The sequence below is a fragment of the Malaclemys terrapin genome, chromosome 5 (assembly GCF_027887155.1).
Source record: "Malaclemys terrapin pileata isolate rMalTer1 chromosome 5, rMalTer1.hap1, whole genome shotgun sequence".
Taxonomy (NCBI): Eukaryota; Metazoa; Chordata; order Testudines; family Emydidae; genus Malaclemys; species Malaclemys terrapin.
The window spans coordinates 57,303,953-57,327,648 of record NC_071509.1 but is presented as its reverse complement, the minus strand read 5'-3'; the positions used below and the strand labels follow the sequence as shown (position 1 = coordinate 57,327,648).

Here is a 23,696-nt window from a genome sequence, read left to right as displayed (position 1 = left end):
CATAAGTCAGAGGAGCAAGAGGGAGGCTGGTGTGACAGGTTGGACCCCTTAAGGTGCCACCTGATGTGCTGAGATACCACTGAGCCCGCCTGGGCACCCTTTTTACCTGTCTTGCTGTGCTAGGCTATTAAGCCTTCTCCAGCACACACACAGGCAGGGCCACAACCAACTGCAGAACAAAACAGACACTGAGATCAGTTCTGGGAAGGCTCATCTTAAGGGACTTGCCCCAGCACTCAGGTGTCCACCTCCCTTGGAGTGCAGACCCAAAGGTATATCATGAAATCCGCCTCCTCTCTCAATGTGGAGAAAGGTATGCACAGCCTCTTATCCCTCCCCCCAATTATGAATTGTACAAATTGGGTTATATTATAAACAAGAAATAAGTTTATTAACTACAAAAAGTGGATTTTAAGTGAATATAACAGACAGAATAAAGCAGATTACTAAGCAAATAAAACCAAACACGCAAACTAAGCTTGTTTCACTAAAGAAATTGGTTACAAACAGTAATTTCTCACCCTAGATATCATTGCAGGCAGATTACAGAAAGTCTTGAAAGGCAGATGCACTGGTCTCCAGCTTGACACCTCAAGTATTGTTACTCACAAGCTAGACGCCCTTCCACCTTAGGCGCAAGCCTTCTCCTCCCCCCCCCCCAGTTCACTTCTTGCTTCCAGGTGTTTGTCAGTGTCTCTTTGGGTGGGGAGGCAGAGGAGAACCTCGATGAGATCACTCCCCTGCCTTATAAAGCTCTTGTGGAAGAACACTGGCATTCCAAGGGGTGGGTCCAGTACCAAGTGACTCAGACCCATGTCTCTGCAGGGCTGTGGCAGCCATTACTCGTAGGCTGTCTGGAGCGTCCACAAGAAGACTAAGCTCTTTCACAGTCCATTGTTTTTGCTAATGGGCCATTAGCCCTGTCTGGCTTTTCCATTGTTGTACCTGAAGGGCTAGTTGGGGGTGACACCCAAAGTAACATATTTGAGATACATGGTCAATATTCCTAATTTCAGATACAGAAATGATACAGGCATACAAATTGAATAATCACATTCACTAAATCATAACCTTCCCAATGATACCTCACATGAGCCATCTTGCATAAAGTATATCTCAGTTATGTCATATTCATTTTCATAAAGAATATGGAGTGAAACATCACAGCTGGTCCCCCAATATCACTATTGGCATTTCAGCATCGCCAATGGTAATCGGCCAGTCAGGAAAGAGAACCCCTGCTTGCAGCTTTCTGAACAGTCCTGTTCTTAGAGATGGGAGAGTCATGCTTCTTCCCTGACCAGCCCACGTTGATGTCAGTGAAGCATCCCCAGTGATCCACCAATACTTACATAGTAGCCCTTTCTGTTGATGTACTCTGTGGCAAGGCGATCTGATGCCAAAATAGGGATATGCATGCCATCTATTGGTCCACTGTAGTTCAAGAACCCCACTGCTGCAAATTAATCCAATACGTCCTACACACTTGCTTGACAATGGACCCCATAATGGATTTTCCAACTCCAAAATGATTTCCCATTGACCAGTAGTAATCCAATGTTGTAAGTTTCCACAGCACAATTGCCACCCATTTCTCTACGGTCAGTGCAGCTCTCATTCTGGTGTTCCTGTGCTAGAGGGCAAGGGCAAGCTCAGCACACAGATCCAAGAATGTGACCTTGCACCTCCAAAAGTTTTGCAGCCACTGCCCATCATCCCAAGCTTGCATTATGATGCAATCCCACTAGTCAGTGCTAATTTCTCAGTCCCAGAAACAGCGCTCCACCATCTGCAACTGCTCTATGAATGCTACCAACAACCCTGGATTGGTTCTCATCGTGTCTCACAGCCATACGTCCTCTACAAAATCATTGTGTTCTTAGGCTCTGTAAATACCGGAGGCTGATGCATCTTATGCTTGCAATAATAGTAGGTTAATGGGATTTTTTTAAAACGTGCAAAAATTATGGGATATAAATGGCACTTGCATGCTGGGAAGTTGATCCCTTGCTCCCAGTCAGCCCTGCATGACTCGTTTCTGTCCCACCGTGAATTGCCAAAACTTCCTAAAAGACAGCACGCTACACAATGGCAGGTTGCACAGGGATACCTACCCATGGTGCACCATACTGCATTGACAGAACCACTCCTGGTGCATATGTGTAGCACCGATGCAAGGAGCCAAGTATGCACACACACACACACAGGTGATATACTAACTGCAGCAGCTTTACGGTTGATGCAAGTCACGTAGGCAAAGTTTGTAGTGTAGACATAGCCTTAGCGTAGTAAATTAACAATAATCACTGCAGTTTTCTAACATTTTTTACAAATAAATCTTAATGAGGTATTCTCCATAAGCAACATTATCTACACTCACTGGAAAAACTGTAAAGATTTTATTGGCAGCCATCATCATGGTAAAAGCTATACAAATATATTAAAATATTTACTTATTTTGGATAGCTCTCACCTCACTCAATTATTCTGCTTCACTCCAACACTCAAGAGTTGTGTTCAAATTAAACTCAGGAAAACAAAACAATCCACTTTCCACCATTTTGTACACAGTTTAATGTTCCTAATACAATAAGGTATTATCTTAAATGTATCAGCATAAACTATCACCTTATATTTGTTTAACAGGAGATATTAATATTTTCAGCCTCAAGCAAAAAAAATTAAGAAAACTTTTAAAATGTAATAGTTAAAAGCATTAAATCCAATAATGCACTTTGTTTAAATGTTTTCTTATTACTCCAGGTGCAAGAAGCTAATATATGAAAAGTTAATAAGGGCAGGAATTAATAATGTCAAACACAAGGAAAATTATAACTGTTTTACAAAAGAAATATTTGATGACTTAGGAACAAATGCTCATTTCACATAATATACCCAAAAAATAAGAAGCTGCCATAAATGTACTGAAAACAAATCTAAAATGCACATTTATTTATAAACAAATATTTTCTATTTTATTTCACAACACTTTATTATTTGATCCTTTATGGCCTGCTAGGCACAGCTCTTCATAGAGTTTTTTCCCCCCTTCCCTCTTCTCCTGGGGAGTAGATACATTGCTGATACAAGAAAGTAGGTCAAGCTTACAGTGTATTCGGTCATTAGTAAATGGTAGCTTAAACACTGAAAATTTGCTGAATGGTGTAAACACTAAGCAGCAAAAGGATGTACATTTAAAGAAACATATTTCATAGAGTACTGACCCAGTTCTGTTAAAAACAGCAATTAGACACTGCATATCCAGCTCACACTGTTCACAGCTCCGTGATTCAAAATATTCAAGTTCAAATATTTCCAATATATTACACTGTCTGGGTTTTGTAATTGTTACAGTTTTCCACACTGGGTCTTTTTTCCTTTGCAGGTATGAATTTTGTTTTTTCCTCACCCCTTTTCAAAGTTTTGAACTGCTGAGCCTCACCTCATTTCAAATCTTGTAGCTTTATCAGATCTGTGCAGGTTTTCAGACCCAAGTTTCTGATTATTATACCCAGAAAGTATTAGCCCATCTGCTCATGAAATACCTACAAATTATTTTATATTCTTCTCTCTCATTGTATTGTGAAAACATACTATACTGCTCTTCTTCAGGTCCATTCCAATATTTGCGCCTGAGACTGTCAACATGAATCTTTCTAGAAGTAAAAATAGCATATAACTTTTTAAATAATGCAAATGTATATTTTTCAACTTGGAACATTATAATTTCTCAGATGAAAGTTGCAGCATAGCTAAAGTTACTGGAGGTTCCTCAACGTGGACAGGTTGACTGACAGGCAAGGAAGAACAACAGAAACAGAGACAGGGAGAGAAAACTATAAACAGATCCTATGTCCGACTGAGCAACCAACATTACTCAAAATGTACCCCTGGCAGCTTTGGGGGGAGAGGGGTCTAGACTGGCTGGTGAAAGAGGGCTCAATTGCTTCTTTCAGAGTCTCTTCTGCATCCCTACCTTCAACATGGGAGTTCAATTCCTTCACGAGTTTAGGAAGGGGAAGGGTAGCTGGGAGGAGGAGGAGGGAGATCACAGCTAATTAGCTGACCTGCAGGGAAGCAGCAGGCCACTTGCTCCCATGCAGAAGCACCCTTTCCCTCTGGCTGGATGCCATTACAAGCTCAGAGCAACAGCTCCCACCTTCCCTCCCTGGGATTAGAATAGAACTGGGGTCTCCTGTGGGCACTGCCCTCAAGTCAACTTTTTGGACTGGGAAGGAATTTTTCCCTGCCAAATTGGCCAGGGAACAATGGGGTTCTTTTCACCTTCCCCTCAGCAACCCAGTGAGTAGATTAGGAGATAAAGTTCAAGTAGTCGCAGCTTAGCAAGTGGTTAGCACAGGTAATTGTTTGATTGGGGTCTGGCTCCCTAAATTACCAGAACTGAAAGTGGATTTAGGGGAAGGCATCCCCTAAAGAAGCTTGAAAATAGGGCTGGCATGCCTAGTGTCTGGTCCAGCGAGGAAACAGCCCCTTAACACAGAGAGGAGAAGCTGGTGGGGTCCCAAGAATATTCAGGGAGCAGGTATAGAGGAGTGAGGAGCTGATGGCAGGCTTCTGCCATGTGAACAGGTTACAGAGAGAAGAATGCCCTGCACTGGACAAGTTACTGCCAGATAGTTCTAGACGAGTTAAATTTAATAAAGTTTTGGCCTTGTTAAGCCACATCCCTTGTGTCTTTTCCTTCTTCCTGCGTGTCCAGGACAGAGGACCCAAAACTGAAGAGTGATCTCTAGGAAGCGGTCATCCCCAAGTACTGTTGGGAGAGGAGGGAAAGAGGAGCTCCAAGAACAAGTAGTTCTACTGGCGATGCAGAAGAGGTGCCTGGGTCATTTGCCTCCAAACTCAGGAGCTTCCTCCTGCCCACATTGACCCTTGACTACAGAATGATGGGGCAACATTTCCAGCTAAACAGTCCTCCAGAGTCTGTTTATGCAGAATAAGAACAGCACAATGGAACGGGAGACCTCTCGTCTGGGTCACTTCCCACTTCCAACCAACAGAAACATCTGGCAGCTTCTGCCCCTGCTTGCAGACAACTTCCCAACTTTGCTTTCTGAATTTCATGGATCACAGGATGAGGGATCTTAGACACAGGATCCAGTACAGATTCCCATACTAATTCTGGAAGGTGAACCAAAATGCACACTGGTTGCTCTATGCCCTCCTATGCTGTTGCATATGCTGCAAGGAGTATATATTATATACAAAAAATAAGTTAAAATGGAAAACTGCAACCTGCTGATCACTGATACAGCTGCCCTCACGATTTCAGAAAGAAAAACTGTTTCTTCAAACGAACTTTACTTAGGAAGTTGAAACCACTTAAATAATAGATATTGCATTTCTCTTATTTCTTAATTTGGGGCCACAGATGAGAACCTTTTTTGGTATTTTCCGTTTGTGTCTTATCCAAGGGTGAAAGTAAGTCCAGTGACTTACCAGTACGCTGGGGCCAGCTCTGGCCCCCGGAAGGGGCGGGGCCTAGGGCAGAAGGGGCGTGGTTGAGGGAGTCAGAGCCAGCCCCAGCCCACACCATAAGGTAAGTGCCCCCCCCACTGGGGTAGCAGCAGCAGCCCGGGGCTCCGAGGGCTATTTAAAGGGCCCAGGGCTGCCCTGCTTCTACCGCCCCAGCCCTTTAAATAGCTGCAGGAGCGCTGGGGAAGCAGCAGAGCTCCCGGAGCTATTTAAAGGAACGGGGCGGCAGAGACAGCTGGAGCCCCGGGCCCTTTAAATAGCCCCTGGGCTCTGGGGGCTATTTAAAGGGCCCGGGGCTCCCCTGCTTCTACCACCCTGGCCGTTTAAATAGCTGCCAGAGCCCTGGACTAGTGGCAGTGGGGCTCCGGTGGCTATTTAAAGGGCCGGGGCGGTAGAAGCAGCGGGAGCCCCGGACTTTTTAAATAGCCCCCAGAGCCCCGCAGCCCTACCCCAGGGCTCCAGCAGTGGGGCTCTGGTGGCAATTTAAAAGGCCTGGGGCTCCAGCCCCTGCTAGGAGCCCCAGGCCCTTTAAATTGCTCCCTGGGGAAGCCGGGCCACCCTGGTACGGCAAACCGGCTCTTGCCGGTACGCCATACCGGCTTAACACCAGAGGTGAAAGTATCTATAAAACACATAAGTGACTGAGATGTACATTTACTATGTACAGTGTGGAGGATGTGTGTGTTGAAATGTTTTGCTAAAAGAATTTTTAAAAACTGCATATATGTCTAGGGTAACCAGACGTCCCAATTTTATTGGGACTGTCCTGATATTTCCTTGTTTGTCCCGCGTCCTGACCAATGGGACACTGGACAAACAAGAAAATACTCCGGAGCCCTGAAGTGCTCGTGACACCCCCCCCCCCCCGACTCCGCCCCCTCCTTCCCCCATTGGCTCCCTCCCCGAATCCCCGCCTCTTCCCCAGGCTCGCCATTCCTCCCCTCTCTGGCGCTTGTGGAGGAAGGCCCGGGAGACGCAGGGGAAGAGTGGGGCCGGGGTGCGTGAGCATCCGGCCTGGCCCCCGGCGCAGGCAGGACTCAGTCGGGTGGTAGGGAGGCATCAGCAGCCCAGCCCTGTTCGTTCCCCTGCGGGACCCGAGTGGGACGGGGGGCTAGGGCCACCCGCGGGATAGCACCAGCTGGGCAGCAGCCCAGACGCGACTGGCCAGGGGCTGGGCGCAGCGTGCGCGCTGCTGGGTCCCCGCAGCAGGCCCGGGCTCGGGCCCAGGCGCCAGAGCCGGATCCGCTGAGCTTGGCCATTGGCTGCTTCCTCTCCTTACGGCAGTGGGAGCTGCAGCAGTGGCTGTTCCCGAGTCCCGCTGCCTGGGGGGAAGAACAGCCACCGCCTGGCCCCACGGGCTGCCCCCCTACTCTCCCTACTGCCCGACTGAGTCCTGCCTGCACTCGGGGCCAGGCCGGACTCTCACTCATCCCGGCCCCGCGCTTCCCCTGCGTCTCCCAGGCCTCCCTCCAGTGCTTGTGGAGGAAAGGGGGGGAGGGGTGGGTTTTTTTTTTTGCCCTGCCCCCCGTCCCGATATTTGACTTGGGTGGTCTGGTCACCCTATATATGTCTGGATGTGTCCAACCATGGGAGTGAGTTTAAAAGTAAGTTAGATAGCATTATGTGAAAACCATGGTCATTTTCTCTGATTCCTACTCTTTACACTTATCAAAAAAATTCTTGCTTGCATATCTTTCAGTTTTAATAATCTGAGCTGAAGATATACAAGTGCTTTGTCAATTCATTATTATAAGGCGAAGTTTTATTATATATGACAACACAAGCATTTTCTTTTTTGGCTTTGAAATCGGGTACATCTTCTAGTTCAATGTTCGAAAATTGACAAGTTATTACAGGGGCCATATCCCCCAGATTCCTGTGGCTCTAGCGCTAGGAACATAGCCTGGTGTGTTGAAGTTAAATATAGACACTTGTTTCGAATGTTTGTGGATGCACCCAACCAACATATTTTTATCTCTTCGGTTGCAAAACCCCCCAACAAAATGAAAGATTTAAGAGAAAGAGTGACTTATTATTATATTATCTATTAGATTAAATTAACAACTGAGCTATATGAAGAAAAATGATACAAAGTCTCATGGTCTGCAGCCCCCAGATTTCTATTATTATGGTGGTAGGACAATATCTTGATTTACTGAAATTAAACAAAGAGATAGCTGTCTAGAATTTGCGACTGCAGCCAAACAAGTTATTTTATCATGTTGGTTATGAAAACAAATAATATTTCTCCACTGTACCTTTTTTACCTTTTGTGTTTGTTCCCTCTTTTTAAAAATATTAATGTAAGGAGGTACATCCTTTTAACAACTATTTATCTTTAAATAAAAAATACTATTTGCTTTCCAACAAAAATATGTAATATACAATGTACAAAACAGATTATTAAAAAGTATAATTATAAGTACCTAGTTTTTACAATTTTTTCTCCAATTATTGCGGAGGGGGGTGGGGAGGGGAGGGAAAGACGACAACATGCATTGGCCTGCTTTAGTTAACATTCAGATTTAGATACCCATTTTTCCTTAACATGCATCTCTGCACACATTTTAAATGCCTCTGAATTTTAGTATTTTTTCATTATCTTCATTGTGGTTCTTTATAGTTTCCAGGAATAGTCCTAGTTATCAGTCATTGGTTTAGGAGTTCTAGGCCGTACATCAAATCCTATTACCATCCCTCCTTAGATTGGGGGTCAGTCAGAGGTGAAAGTAAGCCAGTACAGTACGACGAACCGGCAAGAGCCAGTACGCCGTGCCGGACTGCACCGGCTGCCGGAGCTGCGGCGGGGATTTAAAGGGCCCTGAGCTCCGGGGCAGCCGGAGCCCCGGGCCCTTTAATTTGTCCCTGAGCCCTGGGGGCTCGCAGCCACCTCTGCAGCTGGGAGCCCCGGGATGATTTAAAGGCCCTGGGGCTCCCAGCCACAGCCGGTGCCCCAGGGCCTTTAAATCTCGAGAGGCCCCGCCTCTTCCGGTTGAGGCCATGCCTCTTCCAGGTGAGGCCACGCCCCGCTCAGGACTCCGGCTGTACCGGTAAGTCCTGTAAGTTACTTTCACCCCTGGGGTCAATTGTTGGAAGGGAGGAGGCCAGGCACCAGAAAAAAGGTTTATCTCATAACGTCATATCCAGTGACATCGTCACCCTTATCTCTCAATCTCATTCTGACAGAAGTCAGGGGTAAGGTACCACGTAGATAAAATATTCAATTTCACATTTTCTTCTTGATTTTAGTCAAGTTTTTAATGCAAAAAAAACTATTAGAAAAAATAAAAATAATGAATTTCCATGTCCTTTAAATAAAAAGGGACACCTTAATTATAACATTCTTTAGATAACAGCTTGTTGAAGTGAGAAAAATCTATTTGGGATGTGAGACTATCCATTTACCTTAATGAATAAAATTATAAAGGTAATTACTAAACAAAAATTCTACACTTTGATTCTCTCTCATATGACTTAATATTCTACATTTGAATTCACAACAAAATTTGCACATATTTTATCTTTACTGAAGTTTTGAAGCTGTAAAATGGTTTAACACTATCTGAAAATTTACTGTAACCCCTATCCTCTACACACAAAAATGCCTTTTGCGCCTTTAACAAAGTGTGCTACTGGCATTTTCATTAATCCTGATAGACTGTTTGCACTATATTCTCCTGAACCACCCACCCTCTTTTGTTGTGATTTGTTTTGTGCTGGAAGTCAGAATGAGTAGATGGAAATAAAATTCATAACAACAATTGTGTACTACTTGTGTGCTTAAACAAAACATTACCATTCTTTAGCTTAGTGTTTTAAATCCAGCCTAAATAAGTAGTCACCAAAAGCCAGTAATATCTTAATGCTGTTTGATGCGCTACATGAAGTAAATTGGCACCTTCTGTTTAGTTCCTAGTGCTGTCCATATCACAAAACCTACCACATTTGGCTAGGCTTTGACGGATAGACCAGAAGGGACACCAAGGACTGAGTGTGCATGGCAACCAAACTATCCGCTTAATTAGGCAATCCTTAAACAAATATGTATTCAAAATCATAGCGATTACCTGGATGCATAAAGATTACTCACATTAAGAGTTTCATGATCAGGCAATCATGATCAGTTTCATGAAATCCTTTCAGAACTGAGATGAAACACTTTTGCAAATAATGTATATCACATCAATGCTATTATGTATCAACTTGTGTAAAAGCCTTTCACCCCAACCCTATTACCAGGGGATTATAATTTCACCACTACAGAGTGTGACTTTGGGAGAAAAGAAAGCATAATATCTAAGCCTGGAAAGAATATTGTATGAGTGGAAGTTTTTCCCCACAACTCAATGTGATGCACTGTAAATTGAGCAAACATCATGCTGAACATTGACTGAAAGAGTATTTTTCAAAGATTAGGTTTCACAAGCAGAGAATAGCAGCTCTGTAGAAATTATACTTTGAGTAGACAAAGTTCATCTCTGTTCTGAGGGCCAGCACAAGGCACATTCCCCAGTGAAGTCCTATTTGAAGGAGTTAAGTGGGATTTTAAAGATGCATACGCATTTCACTGGCCCACTATACAAGGGTTAATTTTACCCAGTTGAAGTTATAAGAGTTCTACAAACGTGTAAGTGTTCAAAGTTTTAGGAGAAGGAAAAATACAATGCTTCCAAAATATGGTAGTATCATTAACACAAACTTTCAGATCTCAGGTCAAACTGGATCTTCCTCCACCCAAATGTGAAAGTCCAATTAAAGTTCTAATACCTTTTTCTATGTTCTGGTGTATGAATCCCTACAGCAGAAACACCCTCAATCTCTCTCTCCCCAAAATAGTAAAAACAATTTTGAAAAATTCTCCTTTTAAAAAAATACAACTGTTTATAGATAGCTGCTGTATAATGCTTCCTCTTTACATATTTCTAACCAAAGTAACCTTTGAACCATTTGTGAATATCTGCTTTTGTATTCTAAAATAAGAAACCATGCATTTATTAAAATAAATGGTGATTCTCCGTCTTTCCCTGAGCAATATGGTAAACCTTAGAATTAAATTCAGCAATATTTAGAAACTTGTTAAACTGGACAAACAACAGCTGATTTGTTTTTGTCTTGGTAGCCTGGCCTTGAACTTTGGTCAATGTTACTTTCATTTTAACTATAAATCTATTCCTAGCTAGACTGGAAGATTTAGAGTTGAAGTAAGGAGAAGTAAGCAAATTTGTTTTCTTCATGTACCTACAAAAGAGCTTACTAAACGTAGTATAATAGTATTATTGCCAGCTCTGGTTTTCCTTGCACAAAGGTGGGGTGGGATGGAGTAGAGAAAGAAGATTCCACTTCAATCTACTATTTTCACTTACTAAGTTGCAAGTTCACTGTTTTTCAATGTTCAAAACTTATATGTACTGATTGTACCTAGCTTACGTTCTTTTCCCCAGTTTTTTAAAAGTTATAATCAACTCTCATAATATGTCATTGAACCTAATAAGCTGACAGAGAACAACAATGAAGATCAAGGCAAATATTTAAAAATTCTCTAATTTAATGCTTATGCTTTTACAGATGTAATCCACTGTAGGCACAAGTGACTGAATTTAGATGTCTATCTCACTATGCCCACAAATCTAGTATAAATTATTTCATTTGTACCTACAATTTTGCCTGGAAATGAAAGTAAGTGCAAAATCAGAGGCCACGCTGAACTTAAAATTTCACACAAGGAATTTAATAGCCTTATTTTTAAAAAGTACTGAGTACTCACAACTACCACTGAATTCAATAGGTCTTGCGGCAACCTATGCAAATCAGAACTTAAGTGATTTGCCAAAGGTCACATAGCAAGTCAGTGGCAGAGCTAGATTAGACCCTTGGAGATCCTGGCACCAGGTCTCAACTAGTCCAGGAGAACACGTTGCCCCTTCAGTAATGTATTTTTGAATTTACTCTTAGATGTGGGAAAACTGGTATCACAAATTATTAATATTTTAAAATAGCAAGTCACCAAGATTTCTGTTTAGAACTGGGTGATATTTAGTAGTATCTTGTGAAGCCCACAAAACACAAGATCAGTGCAAAAAAAATTATATTTCAGTAAGTCACTAAGTAACCTACTCAGGCCTCAGGGACTGTGAAGATTTAGAGTTTTGTACTGTTGTGTTTAGTTGATAACTTTTTACAATTTAAGTATATGTACATTTAGCCCCTCTTCCAACTCCTGTAAAATAAATCCACATATGTGCATACTGCTTGGGTATGAAATAGTTTGACACTGAACTACGTCCACCTGCACTTCCTCCTAGGAGATGTAATTCAAGTACAACAAGCCCACATTTTATCCTATAGGCCAGGTTTGTTGGCCAGACTGCATCTCTCATGATGGAGCCTCACAGCACATCATGCCAGACACATGGTTGAGGTATATTGTGAGAGATGCAGCCTTGCTGAAAAGCCCACCTCACAGAAGAGAACATAGAGAAGAGGCACCACAGCAACTCGGAAGGACGTGGTTTAAAGTCAAACTAAGTCAAAATGAAACATTTTCTTTCAATCCAAAGTATTGAAAAGAAATGTTTCAATATTTCCAAACTGAGAGTGCAAATGTTCATCTCAAAAACCAAAACATTCAACTTTTCACTGAAAAACCAAAACACTCCAAACCCAGAAATTCTCCACAGAAAGGAAACACTTTTTGCGAAAAAAAGTTTTTGTTGTAAACCCAATTTTCCACTGAAAAACAGTTTTGATGGAATTTTTTTTAACCAGCCTTCTAAATATCTCCTAATTACTAGAGAGGAAGGTATTTAATAATCCACAAATAGGCCGTCGTGTACTAGAAAACTTGCAGGTTGATGGAGGAGGTGGCATTGCAAGCTGCCATAAAACAATTCGTGAAGATGAGGATTAAAAGAAGCATATAGATTGATCTAGACATGAGTCACCTAACAATTTTCAGTAAGAAGTTTGTACTTGAAAAATTACAGTATAGTACTGCACATGTTCCCAGTTACATCACTCCTTTTCTACAACAGCCACTTCCTCAAACGAATATTTATCTTTAGCCCTGGCCTTCAACATGACATCCAGAAAAAGTCAGAGAAAGCAGTTTCATGTTAGAACTACCAAGTCTTCAAGAGTCATTAAAAAAGTTAAGATTTAATTATTTTTATCATATTCTGTAATAAACAGTGTTCATGGAATTGAAGCCTTTCCAAATAATCAATGGATCTTGTAGTTATCACTCTCCTGGGCTTTGGTGTTAAAACAACAAAGAAGCAGTTCACTGCCTTGTAAAACTACTCCACTAAGAATGTCAAAATACTTACTAAAGGCACAGCTAAAGAGATTTATCATCATGATGTTATGTTTTTACCTTAATTCTTCAGTTTTGCTTTATACGTGATAAAATTATTAACTGTTATACAGAGCCTTTGGTACCATTCTACAAGGTATTAAGCACCAACTAATTTGACTTCAAAATATCACTTAATGACTAGGCCAATATCACTTAATAATAGGCCAGATATGCCTAAGTCTAGTTTATTAGCTAGGGTGCAATCTATCTTTTTTATAAGCACCTTTATTAGATAATACAAGTCATGTAACAGGAAGTCTGTGATTGAAATGGTCTATAACAGAGAAAGAGAAAATTAATGCTTATATTAATGAACATAACTTTTAGCAGTATCATTAGGGTTCATCCTAGCACCTGTAACCACAATGACCACCTGTGACAATCAGGGTCCAGACACCTGAAGAGAACAGGTTTGATCTGAACCCAAAAAAATAAGCAGTTGAATCAACTTGATGGCATACTACGTTATTTCACTGTAAAAGTGTATTGAGTAAGATCTTTTATGAAAGCTTGCAATGCACCAAACACAAGTCATTGTGAGATATGTATACAAGTTACAGTTACAATTTTCTACATATACATACAGATATTGTAACTGTGGTGCAACTTCAGCATCACCTCACAATAGGGCAGTGAAGCAATCAGGCAGAGAGAGTTTACTTCCCCAGATGAGACTGCTTCTAGCACCTAGTCATCGTCCAGAGCAGGAAAAACAATGAAGAAACAAAGCAAATGAGAACAGCTTGAAACTGAAAAGAAAACCCTAGTCTTTGAAAACTAAGGAGGGAGCTCTCCCGCTGGCATAAAGTGTTGGTAGCCAGGAACAGATTTACCATGAAACACACCATGTGGTGGCATGGAGCCCCCAGTGAGAGCACGGCCCCCAAAATGCAGGACAAATCTCATCTAACAACCTGCCCAAGTCTTGGCTGGTGGCACAGCAGGGCTCAGACAGGCAGGCAGGCTGCCTGCATGCCGTGACCCCATGCCACTCCCGGAAGCGGCCGGCTGCTGGCACTCTCTGGCGGGAGGAGGGTCCGCACGCTGCCCCTGCGCCGGGCAGCACACGGAGACTCGCTGCTCCCCTCCCCCAAGGGGCATGCAGAGCTGTGCCAGCAGCAGCACAACAGAGCTAAAGCTTCTCCCTGCCCGCTCTGCCTCCCTCCCTCCATGCCACGCCACTCCCGGAAGCGGCTGGCATGTCCCTGCGGCCCCTAGAGGGGTGTGTCTCTCCATGCGCTGCCTCTGCCCCGAGCACCGACTCCGCAGCTCTCATTGGCTGGGAACTGCGACCAATGGAAGCCGCGGGAGCAGCACTTACAGGCAGTGGCACGCAGAGATCCCCTGGCCCTCCCCGCCAGGATCCACTGCCAGAGGGGTGTGTGTGCCGGTCGCTTTGAGAGCTGCGCCATCCGAGGTAAGCGCTGCCCCCCGACTCCCTCCCACACCACAACCCCTTGCCTCAGCCGAGAGCCCACACCCAAACTTCCTCCCAGAGCCCACACCCCTCACCACCCCATACCCTAATCCCCTGCCACAGCCCAGAGCCCACACCCAGCACCCGAACGTCTCCCAGAGCCTGACCCCCGCACCTCCTCCTGCACCCCAACCCCCTGTCCCAATCAAGGCACCTCATTTCATATTCATTTACTTCTCATTACTTATAATATAGGAAGAGGAAGAAGAAAAAAAATGAAAAACGGGAGAGAGATAAAAGAGAATGTTCTTTTTCTTGGCTGGGTCCCAAGGGGGGGCCCCAAAAATGAAGCTGTGCACAGGGCCCCACTAATTCTAAATCCACCACCGGCGGTAGCTATGTCACCAGGAGACACTCTCCCACTGGCATAATGCTGTCCATACCAGCACTGCTGTCAGTGAAACTTACATTGGTGGTGGTGGTGAGGGGGTGTTTTTTCACACCCCGACCGACAAAAGTTTTGCCAACAAAAGTGCTAGTGTACGCAAAGCCTTAGTATAAATACAGTTATGAATAGTGCTACTGTTCGCATACCATTAAGGGAATGCACCCCAACGGTTATGTTTAATTAATATAATGGTTCTATCTGACAAAGTGGGTTTTTTACCTACTGAAGCTTATGCCCAAATAAATCTGCTAGTCTTTAAGGTGCCACTGGACTCCTCAATGTTTTTGTGGATATAGACTAACACAGCTACCCCTCTGATACTTGAAACGGTTATAATGTAACACATAAAATAGATGGGAATACTTAGCATACCTCTGTAATTTAAGTACTGTATATTGTTTTAAAAGGGGAATGGGATCTAGACAATACTAAAAATGGGCCTTAACTAATGTCAGATCCAAAATTCCCACAGCATTTTTAAATGTTTGGTCTTGGATTTTGGTTTGGGGTGAACTCTAGGCAAAATACTATATGACAGAGAAAAATATCATGCCATCTATAGGTGTTCCGCAAAACAGTTTCAAGGTGTATTTGAACATTAACACAAATTCTAAAGCACTTTGTTCACTCAATTAGCTACTTATTGACTTGCAGACAGATGTTGTAGTGGGTTGATGATACTAAGTCAGCATGCACAGTATTTTCACCACCATCAATACTTACAGATTCACAACAACAACAGCAGCAGCTAATTCAGGAGTCACTGCTTATGACAAAGGCTACTCTAGGAGAAACTACGCTATGTGATTAGAGCTGAATCTCGAACCACGCATCTCTTCTCCCCACATCCCTGCCAACCTAAAATCCTTTGCTGTCTTACTGGTCTCCTGGGTTCAGCTACACTGCGATGCGCACAAGCCTGGCAAAGCACGTCTCCGACAAAGAAACACCCACAAGGAGAAGGGGACCGGGAAGAGACCCAGGAACTGGGCGCTCAGCCACGGGAGCACTTCCCGAGCGCCTCCGCCACCATCGCCCGGGGCACAGGGTCCAGAGGCGGGCTCTGCCTCTCTCTCGGGGCGCGCCTGGGGCTTGCGGGGAGCGGATCCTGCTCAGCTCGGCAGAGGAAAGGCGAAGGCCATAAACCGCCAGCCGGGCCCGGCAGCTTTCTAGCACAGGGCCATGCTCGTGTTTGCACAGTCACACCGCCCCACGCGGGGCAGCGTGACGGGCCGGGATCAGCACAGCCCGGCAGATACATCCCAAACTCCCGGGCACCTGCCGAGCCCGGCTGTCCCCCGGCGCGGGGTTGGGGGTTTTGTCCCCTTGCCCTCCCGTGGGTCGCCGCTGCGGGGGAAGGGGTGGGGGTCTCTGGCAGGCCGCGGGCCCCACTCACGCAGGCAGAGCTGGGTGACATAGGCGTAGTAGGACCAGCAGAGGATGCTGGAGATGAACAGCACCGGCACCCAGTAGAGCAGCCGCTGGCAGCGCCGCCTCACACCGCCCCGGGTCCCCGCCGCCGGCGCCGCCATCTTCCCGCACCGCATGCCAGCCACTAGCCCCGGGCCCTAGCAGGGCAGCCGAGCCGCCGCAGCCTCCTGCCAACACGGGGAGGGCGCAGCGCCTCTGCCTGCCTCCCTCCCTCCCGACTGGCTCCTCCAGCAGGCGGCGCCGCGCCGGGGCTGCTCCGCCCCCGCCGCTTCCACAGCCAGCCAGTCACAGGCCCCCGCCTCCCCCGGGGCGTGGGAAGGGAGCGGGCGGAGCCGCCCCACGGAATGAGGCTGGGAGCCCATAGGACACAGACAGCGAGGAAATGGGGCGGGGGCAGGGTCGTTTGCTCCCACCTACCCCATAGCAGCCCCAGGCCGAGGGGGTCCCTGTATCCCCATGGGCAGAGGGGTGCTGGTCAGTTCCCACCGCCTCAGCCCCTCATTAGGGCCTCGCTCGGAGGGAGGGGACTTGTCAGGGCGGAGGGAAGGAAAATCCGGAGCTTGATTTTCGCTTAAAACGATAGGAGAACAGAGCACCTGCCTTGGATACTGACAGGAAAAAACCGTGCGCCGTTGCCTTCAGTTGTATGGCGGTGTAACGCCACTGAAACCAACGCAGTTAGCATCAACGTTAAATCGGAGTAACACTGCTGATTCAGGCCAGCTGGGCTTGATAGCCCCTGTGATCCTGCAAACAGTGACATCGGCTTGATCCTATGTGATCAGTTCTCTTTTCCTGACTTTCATGGAAGCACTGGGCCCGTTCCGTAGACTCTGATCTTGCCAACTCTTATGCACCTGCTTAACTTTAGGCAGATGTGTAGTTCCATTTAACTCAAAGAGCATAAAGATATACACCTGCAAAAATGTTTTCATGCTCTTAGACTATACAGACCTATGGACATGGACCTTATCTTTTTCTGTGTTCTGTATAGTGCTGAGCACATTGTCAGCAGTCAAGACATGAGTCCCTCAATTTCCCTAGCTGTTAAAATAAGGATGATACTTAAACACTTTTGTAAAATGCATTGGAATATACGGACAAAAGTGCTATCTAAATGCTAAGTATTACTGTAAAGTAACAGATACAGTAACTGTTGTAGGCAGCCAGTGATGTCACAATAAATGGTGGCTCAAACTTCAGTGAACATGGCAGTCAGTTCTGCTTTTGACATCACAATGGGTTAGTTGGCAAGACATGAGAGGATAAGGTATGCTGACTCACTTTTTCCCAAACATGGTTTAATGAATGTTTCTCACACAGAAACACTTGTGAAATGGCATAGTAAATCCAGATTATAATTAGGTGTGTATGCACAAATTAGTTGCTGAATTAGAGTTCCAAAATTAGAACTGCCAGGAACAGCAGGGAGCATTTCTCCAATCTACTAGAATCTTTGAGTATGTCAACAATATAGTACTGTAGTTATGAAAGAGCTGGTCGATTTAAGTGTGTTTGGATTTTCAAACAGCTTTGGACAAGGTCTCACACAATGGGCTATTAATGAAACTGAAGGCACACTGTGAGAGGTATAGATGGTCATAGATTAGAAATTAGCCCTGAGATACAAAAAGAGTAAGAGTTTTCAACATTGCAAAAGTATAGCAGGGGAGTACAACAAGGTTCTATACTAGGGCTGGTATTGTTTAGTGTATTTATTAATGATTTGGATAAGGGGATTTTAACCATGAGGTGGCAAATTTACATATCAGACAAAAGTGTTTAGGTTAGTCAAAACTGGGGAGACTGAGGAATTACAAAAGGATGTTATGACACTGGCAGACCAGGTGCCAGCTCATGCCACGGCCCCTAGGCTCAACTGAACTCTGACCAATACATAACTGGAAACAAGTCTGGCTTACCTGTGTATTACAATTATTAAAATAGATGTTAAATTTATAAGAATGTGTTTAGTGTTAAGAATTTATTAAATGCTTGTAGGATGCTGCGTGTAGTAATCTCATTTATAACATCTGTACCCCACCTTGTAAGGTTATATTGAGTAGTTGTATTATAAATCTCTGTAAATTTGTAAATAATCAAACAGGAAAGGAGCATTAATTTATGTAAAATGCAGGCTTCCTACAGAAGATGGTAAGTCCTGCCCACCAAGAAGGCCCATTGAAACCAAATGAACCACTGTGAAACATCAAAGAACAAAGACTTTAATTGCTCCCCCACCACACCCATGAAGAGAATCTGTGCATGTGGACTCATCCCATTAGTTTGAACTCTGGGAGTAGGAAATAAAAATCCCTAACAAGAAGAAAATGGATCTCTACGCTGCTTGGACTCTGGGAGGACAAGATTGCTAAGCAGAAGTAAGGGATCCCCAGTGCTTGGCCTGGGTTAGCCCTAAAGGACTTGTAGAACTTGCATATTATAGAAGCTTCTACTACCTTTTGAAAGGTAAGACTATAACTCGTGTGTGTGTAAGTTTACCTGCTTTAACCTAGTAAATAACTCATTTCTTTTTTGTTGGTAATAAATCTTGTTAATTTATTATAGGACTGGCTACAAGCATTGTCTTTGGTATAGGCTCTAAGATGCAATTGACCTGGGATGAAGTGACTGGTCCTTTGGGACTGGGAATAACCTGAATATTGTTGTGATTTTTGGTGTAAGGGACCATCTATCATAAAGGCAAGTTTACCTGGGTGGCAAGATAGACCAGATTACCCAAGGGGACTGTCTGTGACTCCATGTTAAGACTGTTATACTGCTTGAGGAGTTCACATTTGATATGTGGTTGGTGAAATTTAAGTATAGAACTCACAATCAGTTTGGGGTTTGTGCCCTGCTTCTTAACAGTTTGCCCTGAGGTTGGTACTCACACTCCTGAGCCACTCCAGACAGCTTGAGTAAAGCTGACATAGTAAAGCTGGGTGAACAGGTAGCATAATGAAATTTAGTGCTAATAAGTATTAGGTAATACATATTGAGAGGGATAATTTGAATTACGCCTAAATATTCCTGGTTTCTATATTATCTGCAACTGCTCAGGAAAAAGACCCACATGTCACAGTGGACAGTTTAGTTAACACATTTGCTCAATGCACAGTTGGGATGAAAGATCAATCAAAATGTCAGGCCATAGAAAGAATGAAATATAAAATGACAACAAAATAATGATGCCATTGTATAAATCACTGGTTCATTCTCATCTGGAATACTATGTTCAGGTCTAATAATCCCATCTAAAAAAAGGTACTACAGAAACAGAAAGGGTACAGAGTTGGACTGTGAACACTGTTAGTCACTGAAAGACTTTGATATAAGGGGAGACTGAAAATATTAGGAGAGGAGACAAGATGAGACATGACTGAGGTATTAAAAATAATGAATGACAATGAGAAGGTAAATTTGACACTCTTATTAATCATTTTCCACAATACAAGAAAAAAAGAGACATTCAATTAACTAAAAGACAACAAATTACTTTTTTTTACACAATACTTAATAAACCTGCAAAAATCATTGCCACAGGGTATCATTGAAGACAAAAGCTTAGTAAAATAATAATGAAAATAATTAGACATTTATATGTCTAATGAGAACATCCACAGTTACATAAAATAGATTTTAAAAGTATAAGGGATAAAAGGCTTCCTGCTTCAGGGCATGTGCCAACCATTTACTGACATGAGTTCGGAAAAAAGAGAGGCAAGTCATTCCATTTGGCTTCTTGCATCTTCCTCTGAAGTATCTGGCACTGTCCACTGTCAGACACGGGGTACTTGCATTAGATGGATCACTGATGCTACTTGAAGTCTCTAAACCACAGGATTTGGGGACTTCAACAGCAGAGTCAAGGGAAAGGGGTTGGGATGGCTTTGTGGCCTGCATCATGCGGGAGGTCAGACTAGATGATCATAATGGTCCCTTCTGACCTTAAAGTCTATGAGTCTATGATTGGATCTGTTATTCCATTTCCTATTTTGCTATACAATGAAGAGCTGGCAGCTGGAAACTCCAGGCATAACATGGCGAGTGAATGTTTGTATAGTACTTTGAGCATTTCAAAAGCTATATAAGTGTTATTATGTTTATAAACACTGCATTGTCAGACTAATATTTTAATACAGTATTCCAATATCTGATTGTCTCAGCCCTTCGCATGCTTTCTCAAGACTATACCAATGAAATCAGGAAAACGCTACTAAAACTGGGGGATTCCCATTTTGTGGGGTGGGTGCTATAGGGAAAGGAGAAATCCTGCTTGCTTCTTGGTTCTGTCCCTGTATTTGCTTTCTCTCCTCCCCAATGTGGTACTGCACAACATTGCCTCTTCTACTTTCTGCCAGTAGTGGTAGTGCTGGGTAGAACTAGCAGTGGGGGACAAATGGATGAGTGAGGAAATGACCAGTAAGGCATGGAGTTGTGAGGAGCCATCTATCCACATTGTTATGATTGGGAATTCAGCTCAGCCCCGTTCCCACTCCAGCCTCCATACTGACACATACAGAGCAATCGAATGGATGACCAATGGGGCAGAAGTTCTATTTTTAATTGCATGGATATGCCTAGCACTTAGAGTCTCAAAATGGAAACAACTCAATCTATATCTATTGAAGAGAAGGCTGAGAAGTGACTTGATCACAGTAAACAAGTATCTACATGGGGACAAGATTTCAGATTGTAGAGGGCTCTTTAATTTAGCAGAAAAAGGCTAACAATATCCAATGGTTGAAAACTGAAGCTAGACAAATTCATACTAGAAATAGGGAAGAATTTTATAGCAATGAGTATAATTAACTATTAGAACAACTTACCTCTCCATCCCTTGGAGTCTTCAAACCAAGACTGCATATCTTTCTAATATAGATGATTGATGCAGATATTACTGGATAAGGTTCTATGGCCTGTATTATGTAGATCAGACTGGATTATTAAAATAGTCCCTGATGGCCTTAAAAAAATCTATGAATATGGTGGGGTGGGGGCAAAGTAAAAGTTCCCTGGAAGTGCTTCTGTAGCCAGCTTCCTGCCCTGAAACTTCATCCCCTCTTCCATGTAGAGATGTGTCTGAACATTCCCGGTTGACTTAATTCAGCATCCAAGTTAGTTGTTTTCTATTTCTGGTCAGGTGAGTGAGGCACAGTATGTGACCAAGCAGCAGAGAAAAATCCATAACTGGAGATTTATGGGAGAGGAGACATTTGTGTCTCCTGAATACAGGACTGACGTGAGCTGGATGAAGTTCATCATTTGCAGCCAGAAACCATAGTCTTGAAACAAAGCACATACAATTTAACTACCAGCTGTAAGGCTGAGAGGATGAAAGTAGATCACGTCACCACATACTTTCATCAACCAAATTTAGCCTCCTCAAAAAAAGATATCCAGTTAGTTTCCCATGTTGACTGGCATTAATTATATTACCTTCTTTTAATTCTTTATTAATCAACTCCCATATCAGTCACTCTATTATCTTGTCTGTGATCGAAGTCAGACTGGCAGGCCTATAATTACCTGGGTCATCCCATTACTCATTTTAAATATTGGTTCAACATTGGCTCTCTTCCAGTCTTCTGAAACTTCCCCAGTGTACCAAGAGCGATTGAAAAGTCAACATTAACAGTTCAGCAAGCTCCTCAGCCAAAACCTTGCCCTCTATTGGTGCCTCCACATTATTTAGTTGCAGCATATACATTTTCCAGGCTGCTAGCCAATTAGGGACAGGCTATTGCAATGATCTCTTTAGCCAACTGTACCACCTCTGCTCCATATCCAGAGGGTGCACCCCCACCAGATGGCATCTCCCACTGTCTTGCTTTGCTTCACCTATGTGTCCTTGAACCTTTGTCCTCTCTGTGCAGAAGTCTGTGGCAGGACAGCATATATATTTTGTGACATTCTATACCTAGCCTAGACTGCATGCTTATATGTTATTTCTTTTGATAATTAACTCTGACTTTTTACCTATCACTTAATATCACTTAAAATCTACCTTTTATAGTCAATAAATTTGTTTAATTGTTTATTTTTACCAGTGAATTTGTATGAAGTGTGGGGCAAATCTGCTCAGGTTGGCAAAGGCTGGTGTATGTCCACTTTCCATTGTTGAAGTGGTGAACCAATTAATAAATTTGCACTGCCCATCTTGAGCAGTGCAAGGTAGTACATTCCTGGGGTACAGTGCTGGGAACTGGGGGGATTTGTCTGGTGCCTTTCTCTGTGTGATTCATGGGGAGATCCCGTCACACATCTACAAAAGTTACTAAAGAAATCAAGAGCACAATTTTTTTGTGATGAAGTGGGAAATTATGATTCATGATACCCTTTTATGTGCTGAATACCAAGAAAATGTTATAAAAAGAAAAGAATTTGACCAGGGCCAGCCTTAGGTATGGTTGCCAACCCTCCAGGATTGTCCTGGAGTCTCTGGGAATTAAAGAGTAGTCTGTAATTAAAGATTATGTCATGTGATGAAACCTCCAGGAATATGTCCAGCCAAAATTGGCAACCCCAGCCTTAGGGATAATGGCACCATGGATGAATTTGTATTTTGGTGCTCTCCCATCACCCCTGACCCCCACGGGCTCCACCCCCATCACCTCTGGGCTCCGCTGCCTCCCCCCAGTGCTTAATTTGTATTGAAAGAGGTGCTAGATCTCAGTCCTGGCACATTTTAAGCACTGGCAAGGCAGCCTGATAGCAGCCCTGCTCTGAAGGCAACACCACAGCCAGCAGCAGCACAGAAATAAGGGTGGCATGGTATATGGCCACCCTTACTTCTGCGCTGCTGCAGTGGCTCATGGTTCCTGGCATTCTGCCTGAGGCTTAAGGCATGCTTTGCACAGTCACATAGGGGCTGCATCTTGACAGAGCCCACAGCCCTCTGGCCACTCTTGGTTCACCAGGGGTGCCATTTCAGATTTTGGTGGGGTGGGGAAACTTTAATCATTATTCCAGAGGCTACTTAGGCACCTGAAAACTCTAGGGTTATTTTTGTAGATAATAATTTAGGAATTAGCAAAATACTCCCAATCTCAAGCCTTCAAATATCAATTCTGGAGCTTTAACACATATATCAGAAACACAAGTTTGATACTTTGTAAACTATCTTTAGTAGAGATAAATAAAAATAAATAAAATCTACTTAATATTCATTTACTTCCTCTAACAGACAAATTCTAGGTCACTGCCATTATCTACTCTATTGTAGTTAATTGATTTTCGTTCCACTAAAAATGTATTTACTGAATTTTAACATATGTGATTAAGGTTTATTTCTCTTTTATTAAGAACAGGGATTTATTTTTCTAATTATTTTGGCATTTATGTTTACCAATCACAATCATGTACGTGCCTCACTAACATTTGACTCTATCATTACTCTCTGTATCATACTTGGAACTGCATTTATTTTCATACAAATTTTAAGTTATTTTACAGATATAACTAAAAATACAATTTGAAAATAAGCGACATTCATCTGCATAGTGTCTAAAATTATGTGTTTGGCTAATGTTTTTTAAACTGGCACT

The 23,696-nt window shown here is 43.3% G+C and overlaps 1 protein-coding gene across 2 annotated transcripts in view; it reads right to left on the bottom strand.

Moving 5' to 3' along the window:
- Positions 1-16,613, bottom strand: part of ZDHHC2 (zinc finger DHHC-type palmitoyltransferase 2) — a 71,853-nt gene extending 55,240 nt beyond the window's left edge. Inside the window, exon 1 of one of the 2 annotated variants that reach the window (XM_054029855.1) lies at positions 16,564-16,613. Coding sequence is in view for 1 of the 2 variants with exons in the window: in XM_054029854.1 (XP_053885829.1) it covers positions 16,112-16,262 (151 nt within the window). In the remaining variant the exon portion in view is untranslated. Of the gene's footprint in view, positions 1-16,111; positions 16,378-16,563 lie in introns of those variants that run through there. The other variant, XM_054029854.1, reaches the window with a different exon arrangement.
- Between the last annotated feature and the right edge of the window lie 7,083 nt (positions 16,614-23,696).